Source organism: Clytia hemisphaerica, unplaced genomic scaffold (assembly GCF_902728285.1).
Source record: "Clytia hemisphaerica strain Z4C2 unplaced genomic scaffold, Clytia hemisphaerica genome assembly, whole genome shotgun sequence".
Classification (NCBI taxonomy): Eukaryota; Metazoa; Cnidaria; class Hydrozoa; order Leptothecata; family Clytiidae; genus Clytia; species Clytia hemisphaerica.
The window spans coordinates 1,684,062-1,697,771 of record NW_027103638.1 but is presented as its reverse complement, the minus strand read 5'-3'; the positions used below and the strand labels follow the sequence as shown (position 1 = coordinate 1,697,771).

At 35.1% G+C, this 13,710-nt stretch overlaps 1 protein-coding gene across 1 annotated transcript; it reads left to right on the top strand.

Annotated features, from left to right (window-relative positions):
- Window positions 1-849: 849 nt before the first annotated feature.
- LOC136802820 (RNA-binding protein spenito-like) lies at window positions 850-3,081 on the top strand. Its single transcript, XM_067059584.1, has 2 exons — window positions 850-2,060; window positions 2,140-3,081. Exons 1-2 carry the CDS (start codon window positions 1,339-1,341, stop codon window positions 2,990-2,992), a joined length of 1,575 nt encoding a protein of 524 aa, XP_066915685.1. The 5' UTR covers window positions 850-1,338; the 3' UTR covers window positions 2,993-3,081.
- Window positions 3,082-13,710: the final 10,629 nt, after the last annotated feature.

Here is a 13,710-nt window from a genome sequence, read left to right as displayed (position 1 = left end):
AATAACGATTGAATAATAATTTGGTTTATTGTGTACAATATTGAACTTGGAAGAATTTTTTTGATGATGTAAACTCTGTATTGTCTTTTCACCCCTTTACCCTTGCCTCTAAGACCTAAGACTGAACCGTGATCTCCAGTCAAATCTAAGAAGTTACCGTTGGAAAAATCTGCCACAAGTAGATGTTAACATGTACAAAATTGTTTGGAACCCTACTAAATTATTTTTATTTCCCTTAAAAAGTCACAAAAGGACCCAAAAGAACAGCTAAATGTTTCATTAAACCTAGTCTTGAAGGTCAGGCCTCTAAACTCGTCCGCGTTCTCGTCCCCAGTCCCTTAGTTCGCTGTATGATTTTGATAGCACATACGATTTTATCACGTCCATAATAGGACAGTGGTACAAGGTAGCTGGATACAAGATTTGTGGTAGACCTCTACCAGCGTATATAAGATGAAAGAAGCACGAATCCGTTAGTGAATGCAGCGCCAGCGGCTATACGAATGAATCACATTTAAATTTAAACGTTTTTAAAAGTATGCAATGCCACCCTTTTTGAGAAGTGGTTCCGGTCCTGGTTTTTCCCTTTTTACTTTCATTTTTACAATGAAATGATAAAAAGTATAATAGTTTTGACATTAAAATTGCGTTCTTCGATTAAATGGATGATTTTGTCAGGTCTCTCTTGTCTGTGTCTGTCATTAGCAGCTATTTCAAATTTTCATTTCAATTTTAGAGATAAGACAAATGCGCATGCGTAAAAACTGTTGAGTTCATTGACCGATTACTATTTTCTCCCAACTATTTACCCGAATCGGACCGTGTGTAAACTCCATACTCCATTGAGTACCGCCATTTTGAATTTCAAAAGTGACCTGCTTCGCTTGGAAGATCTACAAACAGCTACACATTGTCTTTCAGCTTTGATTTGTCGTGAAAGTGGAAGAATAAATTTAAAATCTGTGCATCTTTTTTAGATGAAAAAATAATTTTACTTAACTTATTAAGAATCGAAAATTATGTCGTCGCCTGAACTTGATAGAGATAGGAGGAGCTCCTCTCTAAACCGAAACTCTGGACGCTATGATGGCTACAACAACAACAGACAATTTTCTGGACGTGATCGATCCAATAAAGTGAAGTTATTGCTAGAAATTTTCCCTTTGACGCTACTGATCGTGAAATCAAGGAAGAAGAAATTTTCAGAGAAATTGAAAGGTTTGGAAACATTATACATGTTCTTGTTAGAGGTCATGATCAAAACCGAAAGGCCTATATCACATTTGGTGAAGAAGAGATGCAGCTCGAGAACTTAAAAGATTTTGTTTGGAGAGACGTATGAAAATTAGTGCATTCAATAGAACATTGCATTTTGATTTTGATGGTAATGATTACCGAGGTGGAGACTTCAACCGTGGAGGCTATCAAAATAGAGATAATTTTCAACGTAACAACTTCAGGAATAATGACCGGTTTAATGATAGAAATGATTTTAACCGAGGAGGGAGAGGAAATGATTTTGGAAAAGACCGCTTTAACAATGATAATCATATCAATCCTAGAGCCACCAGAACTCTTTTTGTAGGAAATTTAGAGCCAAATATTACGAAAGAGGAGCTTATGAGAATCTTTGATAAATATGGTGCCATTGATGATATTGATGTTAAGAGACCACCAAATGGGATCCCTCCTTATGCTTTCATTAAGTATCTTGAGCTCGATGCTGCTGCCTGTGCCAAGAACCAAATGTTTGGCGGTGACATCAAAGGTAGACCAATTAAAGTTGGTTATGGTAAAACCATGCCCTCTCCACGCTTGTGGGTTGGAGGCCTTGGTGGTTGGTGTAATGCTGACATGCTAACTCGTGAGTTTGATAGATTTGGAGCTCTTCGAAATGTTACTTTTATTAAAGGTGACCGTCATGCATTTGTTGAATTTGAGAGTATTGATGCTGCTTCAGCAGCTTATACTGAAATGAGAGGATTTCCTTTGGGGGGGGGCCCTGAACGTAAGATAAAGATTGATTATGCTGAAATCAAACGTAATGATGATCGAGGAGGGTGATAGACGTGATTTTGATAATCGTAATGAGGACCGTGATTACAACCGAGGCAATCGTTATGGAAATGAAAATCAAAGCAATTACACACTACTTACAGAGGGCGAGGAGGAGGAAGCAATGGTAATAATTACCGGGATAGAGATTCAGAGGATCGTTCTGATCGCAGGAGGAGTAGGACACGTAGTCGTAGCCCAATCAATGGTGACAGAAATGAATCAAGGGGACGTAATACCCCACCAGGAGGAGCCAGTCCACAAAAGACCCCCATTGATAATCATCCAAAATCCATATCAGAGATTTCAAAATCTTCAAATACAGAAAAAAAAACCTGAGAAACCAGTTTCAAATTCAGTTGAGCCTTATGATTCATCAAAACCACAAGAAAGTTTAGTTGATATTGCTAAGAGATTTGTTGTTGCTTGGAAAGGAGCTTTTGCATTAAAGAATAGTGCATTCCCTGTCCGTATGCATTTGATCGGTGGAAATCCTGATATTGCTAACTTTTACCTGCGTGGCATTGGTACAGGTGCCGGACCTGCCATAAAGATTCTTAACATCACCCAACGATTGAGATTAGATCAACCCAAGTTAGATGAAGTTTCTAGACGTGTGCAACAGTCAGGTGCTGGTGGCCATTGCATGCTTTTGGCTTTACCCACAGGTGATGAGGTTGAACTTGAAGTATCGTATCAAAGAAGACCTTTGAAAAGTTTGGTGACTTACTTTAAAAAGAAAGAAGCAGCAGGTGTAATTCTAATGAGTTCAGCTGAAGGTCCAGAAGGAAAACTTGAGGAGACTGGTATGCTTCATGCTTTTCCACCGTGTGAATTTTCACAGCAACAATTATTGAAAGCCGCTCCAAATGCTGGTGCTGATCCTTTGAACGAAGACCATTTAGTAATTGTTGTTGTTAAAGGAACTACTTCATGAAGTCTTGATATCTTTTGATGATTTTGTTTATTACGGCTGCTATATCGAATCTATAATTACCACTTTTACATCGTGTTCATCTACCTAAGACGTTTTATTTTTGCTTCTCAGAAAAAAAGAAAAAAGACAGTATTATGGTATTACTGGTATTTTGTTTTGGAGAGTTTTGTTGCTGGTTATTTGTGGACATTAATTCTACCCATTGAAAGCTACTGGATATGAGATATCTTTGATATTATCTTATTACTATAGTTTATTTTTAGGTCTTGTATTTTGAGTCAACAAGAATTCTAGAAACTCAAATCTTAGCTTATGATTACGTGCTGTAGAACTGCCTAATTTCATTCTACTTATATATTCTTCATAAACTCTGTATTCGATTAACTTGAAAAAATTAGGTGGTTCGACCGTCACTTTTAAGATTTTATAATTTTGAGATTCTGAAAAGCAACCCATAAAGAGTTTTGCTGAAAATAATAACAATCTAAATGCGACTGTAGGTGCTGATTTGACACATAAGATCTTTACTTCATTTTGCCCTGAATTTTCTTGACTTGCACTTCTTGAATATAAATTGCTGTTTCGTTTTCATCTTAAAATTATTACAAAAATTAATGTATGCTTAGTAATTCTAAATTATTAGGATTAAAGTATTTCATGATATTTTTAATTTGGAACTAATACTTCTAGATACTGATTTTTCTTTTGTGCTTGAAATTGTCCTGAATGATGTAATGCGTCGCAGGTTTGGTTTTCCGGGCATCTTTTATGAGTAGGAGTGATGGTTTAAAAGATCATTCGCTCTTCGCTCTTATTTTGCTTGAGAGAAGCCTCGCCTCAAGGGAATAATGCGAGAATAAATGAATGCGACCGACCCTTAAAAAATTTTATGTTTTGTGGAATAAATCAATGCGAATTGCCCAATTTTAGGAATTTTGCGGAATTGATTAATTCGGAATAGTGTTTTGAATGTTTTTTTTTCCTTTTCAAGATATATACAGAACGAACTAAAAAAATCCCAACAAAATATAATTTTATTTATTCATCTTGTTTTTAGTCGATTTAATTTTGCGAAAAAGGGCCAAATTCGCATTAATCAATTCCGCATTAATTTCTCCTCGCATTAATTTATTCCCTGAAAGGGAGGAGATTAGAATTTCAGCACTTTCTCAGAAAATCGAGTTCTAAGGGTTTCTTCCAACGACCCTGGTCCCCTGCTACTCCTTATACAATTCAGTACAAAAAAGAATCTAGCTTTAAAATTAACTTTATAACGTTCTGAAAAGTGAAACGGACATGATAACAGAAAAAGAATATCGGGCCTTTATAAGAACGAATTTTGCTTCTAAGAAAAATCATATTTTACATCGAAATAGTATTCCGAGGCTTGAGGTTTTTATAAAAACATGCAGGATCTAAATTGTCGCTTTGTAAAGTCTTGATTGTGAAAGACATCCCTTAATATTCATTCTTCTTAACAGTCAAAAATGATTACTTCGATTTTAAGAGCGGTTTTTCTTTCATATTCTAGTATATTTTTGTGTAGATAGAAACTTACCACTTTATTATCACAAACTTCATTATTTTTAGGAACTCCATTTATATAAAGATGACTTTGATTTGTAAAAAGTATGAAAAAAGATTCGATTGCAGCACAAGAATTTTACATCTTTCACGATAATTAAAAAGCTATTGATTTTTTTGTATTATTCGAACTAATCCGTCAAAAAGAGATCCATCGTTAGCAAGGTTTTACGACGTTGGATTTACGGCTCAACTGATTCAGTCAGAATTTTCTTAGTTCCTAACCGAAATTCATACCCTTACAGTGCATTTTTCAAATTTTAAACTCTTTTAGAGCAAAAAAAATCAACATTTTCGAGCAAAAATTTGCAATTTTTCCCGGATTTGCTGAATTTTCACACGGTGGAAAAGGATGAAGCATACCAGTCTCCTCAAGTTTTCCTTCTGGACCTTCAGCTGAACTCATTAGAATTACACCTGCTGCATCCTTTATCAAAAATCCACCCTTACATTGCATTTCTGACATTTTGAAAAACATACCCTTAACCGCCGCACATACCCGTCGGTCAATATGCCTGACTGCCCCCCCCCCACCCCCCCCCCCCCCCCCCCCCCCCCATCCGAAATCGAGATCGAGTCGTCGTCGAAAGTCAAACGCATTCTTTTAAATTTCTCGATCCTTGTGTACGAATTTCGGATACATTTAATTAAATACCTTAAGTGGATAAATTTTGGCGAGGATTAAATTTGGCGAATTTTGCCAAAATTCGCCAAAATTTCCAAATTCGGCAATTCGCCAAATTAAATCCCCGCCAAATTTAACAAAAAGGGAATTATGTGAAAAATCACAACTTTTTAGCATATTTTGAGTAATTTTCACCCATTTCAATGTGACAAAATTTCCAATTCGCCAAATTAAATCCCCGCCAAATTTTACGAAATTGATCTGTCGCCAAAAATCGTATTTAGGCCAATCACCAAATTAAATCCACGCCAAAATTTATCCACTTAGGTATTTTCAGTCATCGAATCTCAAGGTTTAATTTGTGATCGAAAAAGTATTCTAATCGGGAGAGATTACACAGTGTGACTACTTTTTTGACTCAACTATTTCTGCTTTCTTTTTAGACCTACCTCGGAGGTCCGTTCGTTCGTTCGTCTAGACAGATCGTTTGTCAGATGGTCAGATCTGTAACCAGCTTTTCTCTGGATTGGTTCATTAGTTTTTTCTGTTTTTTGCACAGTGATGCCCAAAAAGTGACAGATCCAGATTTTCGAAAAAACAAGTTTTCCGCCAGAAAAACCGTTTTTTATGCATTTTCTCGATATTTCATCATTAGTTTTGTTCTGATTTTTTGCAAAAACATGCGTAAAATAGCAATGCCCAAAATGTGGCCGAATCCGATTTTTGAGAAAAGTTTCTTTCCGGTCGAAAATGCCGGAAATCTCCGATTTTCCATATTTTCATTGTCAACTTTTTCCTAATATTTCTTTTGTTTTTTCACACAAAAACATTATTGATAACAATGTTCGACATCAAGCATGATTTAATTGTCAATAAAAGTAAAACTGATTTTTGAGGCCGGAACTTTCTAAAAGTCGCCGGAAAAACGGTTTCTCTTGAATTTCTCGAGCTTTTATATTTTTTTCATGAAATTGACTGATGGAAAATGGCAATACGTAAAGTGTGACGGAGCCTGATTTTTGAAGAAAAAAATTTTCCGACCAAATATGCCGGAAAAACCGGTTTTTTGGATTTTCTCGAGATTTCATCATTAGCTTTTCTGATTTTTTGCACAAAGATGCGCTCGGTGTACCTAGGGCACTTCTCAATGGTCGCAAGAGGTTCCACCCCTTTAACGTAATAGTTCTTTAGGTGGGCATGTTCAGATGGTCCCACTTGCTGTAATACCTTATTGGTATTAAATTTCGCGGGTTACAAAATTTTGCGATTCACTAAATTGGCCATTTTCAAAAAGTGGAAATAAAGCAAAAATTTATTCGCTTGCAACACAACGTATTGGGTGTAAACATACCAGAAAATAATAACTTGGCAAACAAGTATTTTCGATTTTCGGCCTATTTTGAAAATTTTTCGCGTGCTTTTGATTTCGCGATAATGAGTAGATTTGGTTTCATTTTGTTTCGAAGGTGAAAGGTCAATTTTCCTAGAGCATTAATTATAATACAATAAGTCAAGCCTCTTATGGTTGCTAAGAAAAATCAATAAGTTGGTCGATTTGGGTAGAATATGTTTTGCGTTGATATGATGTTGATGCCGGGGATGAAAAATAGACATGTTTGTATCACCACAAACTAGCATATATTAGCATATTTCTGTCAAACCACCCAAGTTGATTTGGGACAAGCTGGAGTTTTTACAAGCTCTTATTTGATTTGGTTGGTCGTTAAGATGTAATAAAATAATCTTATTACTTTTTCTAAAGAACGCGTCATTTCTATCACTTTAAATGACCAATTAGTGAATTATCTTGTAAAAACTCCAGCTCATCCCGTTGATTTCTCGTCTGTTGACAAGGGTATGATATCTCAACGTATATTTTATCGCTATCAACCGGTCAATATCAATGCACATTGTAATGAGCAATGAAGCCATATGAAAAGCGTATAAACACAACGAAAACATAACAATGATCGGCCCAGCAGGTGGAGTATTACCAATAGCTGTTAGGCAACAACCATAGCCGAATTGATAGTATCAATGGTAGATATCATTGGTTCTCATTCGAACGTTGCCTGTACACAGACCATAGAATTATTATCAGATAGAATGAATTCATGCTTTTTTCCTCAAAATGAAGCGTGTCTGTAAGGGGTCCCTTATTTACAATGGGAATCCAATTGCACGTGTGCAATGATAATGTCATTTCTTTGTTCTTATCGTATTTTAATTGCATATTTTCTCATGCTTGATTGGATTCTTTTGAATTCTCAAAAATTATGCACATAATTTGATTATTTTCAACTGGAAATTTCGGGCACTTCGGTCCCCTCAATGCAAATAAGAATTACATATTTGAAATCAGCTCATTTTATAGATTGACCAGTGTTGAAAACTATTTGAAAACGCACTTATAAGAAAAGAAATTTGGGTGTCAAGTTTTCACCTAAATTAGTTATTCTTTCCGTATAGACTGAAATTTATTTTTTAATTTTAGGAGTTTAAATCGATGGAATCACTAAATTTCAGCTCCTAAAATTCCAGATTGTAAACTAAAATAGATTTATAAATATCAATCGTTTTCCAAAACTAAAAGTCTCGTAACTGAGAAAAAATACCGTGCAAACATACCCTTATAAAGAGATTTCTATCCACGCATCAGATTTTGAGAAACTGTTTTTACGACCAATAATCACTTTTAACAAAGGGAATCTGAATAGATGATGAAGTAGCCAAAGTGAGATATTATTCTATCTGATAACAGTTCACTGCACAGACTCTGTATCTACGGCTAATTTCAAAATTCATCGCCGTAGAGGTGGTCTGTTATTATCTTTTCTCATTTGAGATTTTTCAAACCGACCGCTGCGATGGAGTGTTGGTGAGAGAGAGAATACGATGAGAGAAGTGCTGTTATTTATAAATCATACTTCATCACAGAGGTCTTCCGTACGGGACATTTTCTATCAAACAGACAATGCGCACAGGGTGTACTACGAAGCGATGAACGTGAGATACACTATGGTACAAAGTAATTGAAACGAACGTTATGAGTCTAAAGTTATAGTTAATCATATACGGTAAAATCTCTAAATTGAAAGGTTTTAAGATGGCTTGAAGGATCAAGTATCAAAACGTTCTGACAAATACTTCTTTAAATGAAGAATTCTGGCAAGAATTAGTCTGAATCGCAGACCTCTACAAAACCCCAGGTAGTATATAAGTAGGTAGTAGTCTATAAGGAGCACAAATCCGTTAGTGGATGCCAGCAGCCTAGGCAAGAATAAAATTTGATGGAACGCAACTATCCCTTGCTTTTTTTATGAATCTGACAGTGCTCACGGCCTTTAGGGTTTTATTTAAGTGAATGAAAAGGTTGGACAGATAGATGAACTACAAAGTTCAATTCGAGCGAGGAACAATTTCTTTTGGCCAAATGCTTTCCCTGATTATCTCCTTTTTTGGTTCCCTCGAAAGAGGTTAATCACATTTTAGTCATCAATATTGAAAATAAAGTGTTTTGAGAAAAAAGTGTAGCATTTTATCCGGTACAATATGATATATTTTAGTTATGTTTACACGCCAACTCGCTAACTTGAAAACCACACCCTAAAGTTTTTTTACACACTATACTTCCGATAAAATGTAGAATGAGGCCAAAACTGAACCTAAAAAAAAACATATTTTCCCAAATATGGTAAGGTGTAAAATTTATTATCTTCGGACAACGTTATAAACGTCACTTAATCGCTTTGAATAAACCTTCCCAAAGAAGAGACAGTGTGAAGAGGAAACACGAGACTCAAAAAGAAGAAGATCTCTTCATTCTAGTCACACAAAAGTCAAGCTCATGTCAATCAGGATTTCTCTGAATCCCTTAAACAAGACTTTACTTTCAAGAAGATTTAAAGTGTTTCAAAACTTTTTTTAGATAATATATCTTACTTTTTGACAGAACTCTTTTCAAAAATCACTAACTTTAAAATCAATGGCAGGTTCCATATGGAACTATAAAAGGACACAGAGGATTTTTTTGATTCGACATCTATCATAAAAAGAAGCGCAAAAATCTCTCCTATTGAAAATGTTCCTTATAAGGTGACAAGAACACTCCATCTCACCTGAAAAACCAATACCCGTGTATACTGAAAGTTGCACTATAAACGTCTTCTTCAAATATTGAAAATTATGTATTGGCGTGTCTTGGTTATGCTATACTTTTACTATGTAAGGTACTAAAAAATAATAGGGGACTGCAAAGAACTATTGACCTAGAGTTGCATAGAGTTGTATATTCGGTCGGGCTGTCGAACTGCAATTTACTACTGTGTCATTTTGGTATCTTTATCCTCATCTTTGCGGCTCTTTCTTTTGCTGAGAAAATCTTGAATGTGATGATAGGTGTACACCATAACAATATTAAAACTTTCCAATAATACTTGAACTTTTTTTAAACCCTCGCTCTTGGAGAGGTTATTCAAAATATTCCTACCAAAATGTTCTTGCCAAAATACACGAATACAATAGTAAATATAGGTTCTTGCCTAGATTTATCACAAAATACAGTATAAATATTAAGTTTATAATCTGGCCATTCGCTCTTTTTAAGTTGTCAGAATAATCTAGCACTTTCAAAATTCTAAAAGAGCTATGGTAACATTGATTAGCTTCAGAAATCAATTTTCATTTGGTTTGGTCATTTTCCTGATATTGATTGAAATGACGTCATGCTTTCTTGGTGGTGGACATGGGAAACGAAATATTAATGAGTTCCAACGCATATCTCAGGTAAGAATCTATTGCCAAAAATCGACCTACGTTTTTATACACCCCTGTCTCACAGCACCGGTGGAACTTCTTTCCACAGTGGGAGATGAACATTTCTATTGAAATCCCAATGGGGATAGAAATTCTAATGGTCAAAAAACCACTGGGGATGGTTTTGGAGTGCAATTTTTTCCATTGAATTTCAAATGGGGATGAAAAGAAAGTCAATTTTCCAGTGGGGCTGAGATCGTAGGGTATTTTTCCCAAAGGGGACGAAAATTTAGCTAAATTTTCCAGTGGTTTGGAGGATCAGGTCTTTTCCATATAGAGGTGTTTTTATTGTTAAACAACCACGAATAGTGGTTCCTAGAGTTTAACTTTCTAAGAAAGCTTTCAAAATTAATTAGTAATAGCATTTAAAACTATAATGTCCCAAGCAGGATTGTACATAAGATCGCAACTACTTTATATTTGGAGAAATACCTTGTATACCTTGTGTACCTTGTATACCTTGTATACGAATCTTACGAAATTTAATAATGTAAAATATCCCAGCTAACACGCAACGTTGTTTTGACGTCTTTTAAAGGGTTTAAATTGTCCAACAATGTTATAAAAACGTTGAAACAAAACTAGCTGGGAATTTCACATAATGTCCTGAAGAAAAGACGATATTTTCCCACTTTTTCGCTTTTTCTAATCTTTTTTACACTTTTGGTTCCAGGTCTATTTCCATAAATTACGCCACGAACATCAGTTGCCTCGTTTTGAAATTATTGCCATGGTGATTAACTCTTAGCGGATTTTATTACAATACAACTACTTTCTGTTCATAAAAAAATTATTTAATGTCTCAAGGGATATGATCACCATGGAAATAGTTTGAATACGAGGCCAGTGATGTTCGTAATTTATTGCCCGCGTCTATTGGTTTCAGTGTACATAATCTCCCCCCTTTTTTATTTAATTTTTTTCAAATTAGGAGAAGGGAGACTCAGACCAATACTGCCGTGTAGCACTTCTCAAATGTTTACCAAAGATTGTCAGCTTCTTAAGACATAACAATGACAATGATCAACAATCGAATACTCCATCACAACACAGGCGTGGATTTCCGTCAATGAACCATCCAAGACAAATGAAGAAAGAAAGGCGAGAAAAAGAAGATGCACATTTGTTTAATTTTGTTGATGAGATTTTTGATAAAGATGAAGAAGATATGAAATTATTATCCTAAGAATATGATATTCCATGTATACATTTAAGACAATTCCGTGTTATAATGATTCAAGAGGGTCAATACTGCGACTGTCGCCAGCAAGAGAATACTCTGGTATTTTATCCCAACCGTAAAATTTCCCCATTATGAGCTCTTATCCCAATCAGATAGAGAATCCACCAACTAGAAGTTTAATTATATCCTGAAATTCCCACCCTCGAAACAGGCGATCTCAATCCCAATTCACATCTAGCTCCTTTATTCTAAAGAAAAATTCTGCAAACTCTCGCATGGCCACTAAGACACGAGGTGAAAGATTCTTCTCTAGGGTTTTTTTCTTTATGCACCAAAGATTCTTCTTGGAACCAACAAGTTAGGATGATTATAATTCTAATAATGAAAAAAGAGTTGAATATACCCTTCAAACCCGAATTACACGTTCTAAATTTTCAAATATTTAAAGCCCCAGACTTTAAACTATAACTTTTAACCACTTGATTTAAAAGGGCGTAGACAGGATGCTTTCAGAAAGAGTAAAGAGTATAAAAACACCCGTCTTGTGGTACCAAAACCATTGTCTGACTCTAAAGCTACATGATTTTATACCAGTTTGAAATCTTAGATCTCAAAAAGAAAGTAGGAAATTAATTTTCACATTTTCTAAAAATATTGCGTGCTGGAAAGGTTGGGTTAACGTTAGCTATAAAAATACCCTCATCAAAAAAAGTCCCTAGCATTTTTATCAAGTGTTAGCTATAAAGGCTATAAAAATAGCCTTATCAAAAAAAGTCCCTTAATTTCTCATTAAGTTTCAAAACCTTTGCATCTTTGCATTCTATTTGATATTCATTTGATTCCTGCCTTTATTTTGTTTACAGGATTCCCCTTCTTTCAGCAATATATCAGCATAGATACCTTTTAGTTTCGGTCTCCCAAGGAGTCATTTCTATAGGCTTTTACTACTATAAGACAAATTAAAGCTTTACTTTTCTGTCTACTTTAAAAGAGCATTTTTAAGCAGTCGATAATTGCATAAAGTGTAGTAAAGAAAATAACTTAGTTAATTTGCATTATATTTGTACTCGAGGAATTCAGAAAATTTTGAATTGGCCTAAAGAAAGTACACCCCTGTGTCACAGACCCACTAGGACCCCAGCCCCACTGGAACATTTAGCAACAATTTCGTCCACAGTGGGAAAATACCCTGCAATTTCAGCTCCACTGGGAAATTGACTTTTATTTCACCCCATTCGAAATTCAATGTTTAAAAATTGCACTTCAAACCCATCCCACTGGATTTTTTAACCTTGGAACAATAGAATTTATACCCAATTTATACCCCCATTGGGATTAAATAGTAATTTTTATCCCCACTAAGGAAAAATGTTCCACCGGGGCTGTGAGACAGGGGTGTGTAAGTCAATTTATAAAGGCATGGTATTACTGTTTTCCTTTATTATAATGTGTTTATAATATATCCATTACTAAATTAATGATAATGACCAGATAAGAATCAATTAAGAAATTACTAATTTCCAATTTTTGTGTGTAAAGTTCCTCTAAGCATTAGGAACTCTCGCCACATTTTGATACTTTTTAGACGCACTTTAGTAAGTAAGTATGCGACCGCAGTCGGAGTCGACCCGAAGGTTCCTCTTTCGATAGCTATTTACCCGAAGGTAGGGGAGGCGCCAGTCCTTCTCCCTGGATTGCTCCACTTACCCTTGATCCTATTCTTAATTGCTGAGCATCAAGCAGAGAGTCATCAAGTACCATTTTGAGAATCTTTGGTATGACCCGGCTAGGGGTTGAACCCCCGTAGTCGGATGCTCTACCACTGCACTACTTAGACACTACTTAAACACTTTAGTAATTTACATCGAAAGAAAGATTCCATCTTTAAGACTTATGGATAGATCAATACATAGTTAGGCTCCACCCCTGTATCAAACCCAAAATATTAAAGGCCTATTGGAAAAACACTCGCATTCAAAATTAAAAATATTTAGAGCCAAGCCAGTATTTCATTGACCGGTCACAACAGGACATCGAGACATGGATTGTTTTTTGAGGTCCAAGTCATAAGCTCGAAAATAAGTTTTCCTTATGTTTAGAGTTTAACAAAAGGTTAATTTTTTAAGAGTTTCATTCAGAATTTTGCAATTTGTTTCGAAAATATTAGTTATTTCAATCGAAAAGTTATTTCCCATGCGATATATCGGAATAGAACGTTCTTAAATTATCAAGGCAAGCATGTGTGGATTAATTTTAAAATACTCTATAAGGTTATTAAAACAAAGTTTTTTTATTTCCAAGATTATTCAGCACATTCCTATATCTCTCGCTGTCTCGGAAACGATCAAAAAGAGTTGAATCCAAATGATGAAATTCGTTTAAAGATCTATTTTAATAGGATCAAAATTACAACACTTCATTGTAAAAATATTATCCGTATTGCCCAAGTTTTATATCTCAAGCAATTAGCCCTGACTTCCCTTTTCATGTCAAGTATTTCAATTATTACAG

Excerpts from the sequence above, each read along its gene's own strand:
- LOC136802820 (XM_067059584.1), top strand. The coding sequence starts at position 1,339 with ATGAAAATTAGTGCATTCAATAGAACATTGCATTTTGATTTTGATGGT. Across the intron at positions 2,061-2,139 it reads CGTAATGATGATCGAGGAGG|CAATTACACACTACTTACAG; the intron begins GTGATAGACGTG and ends TGAAAATCAAAG.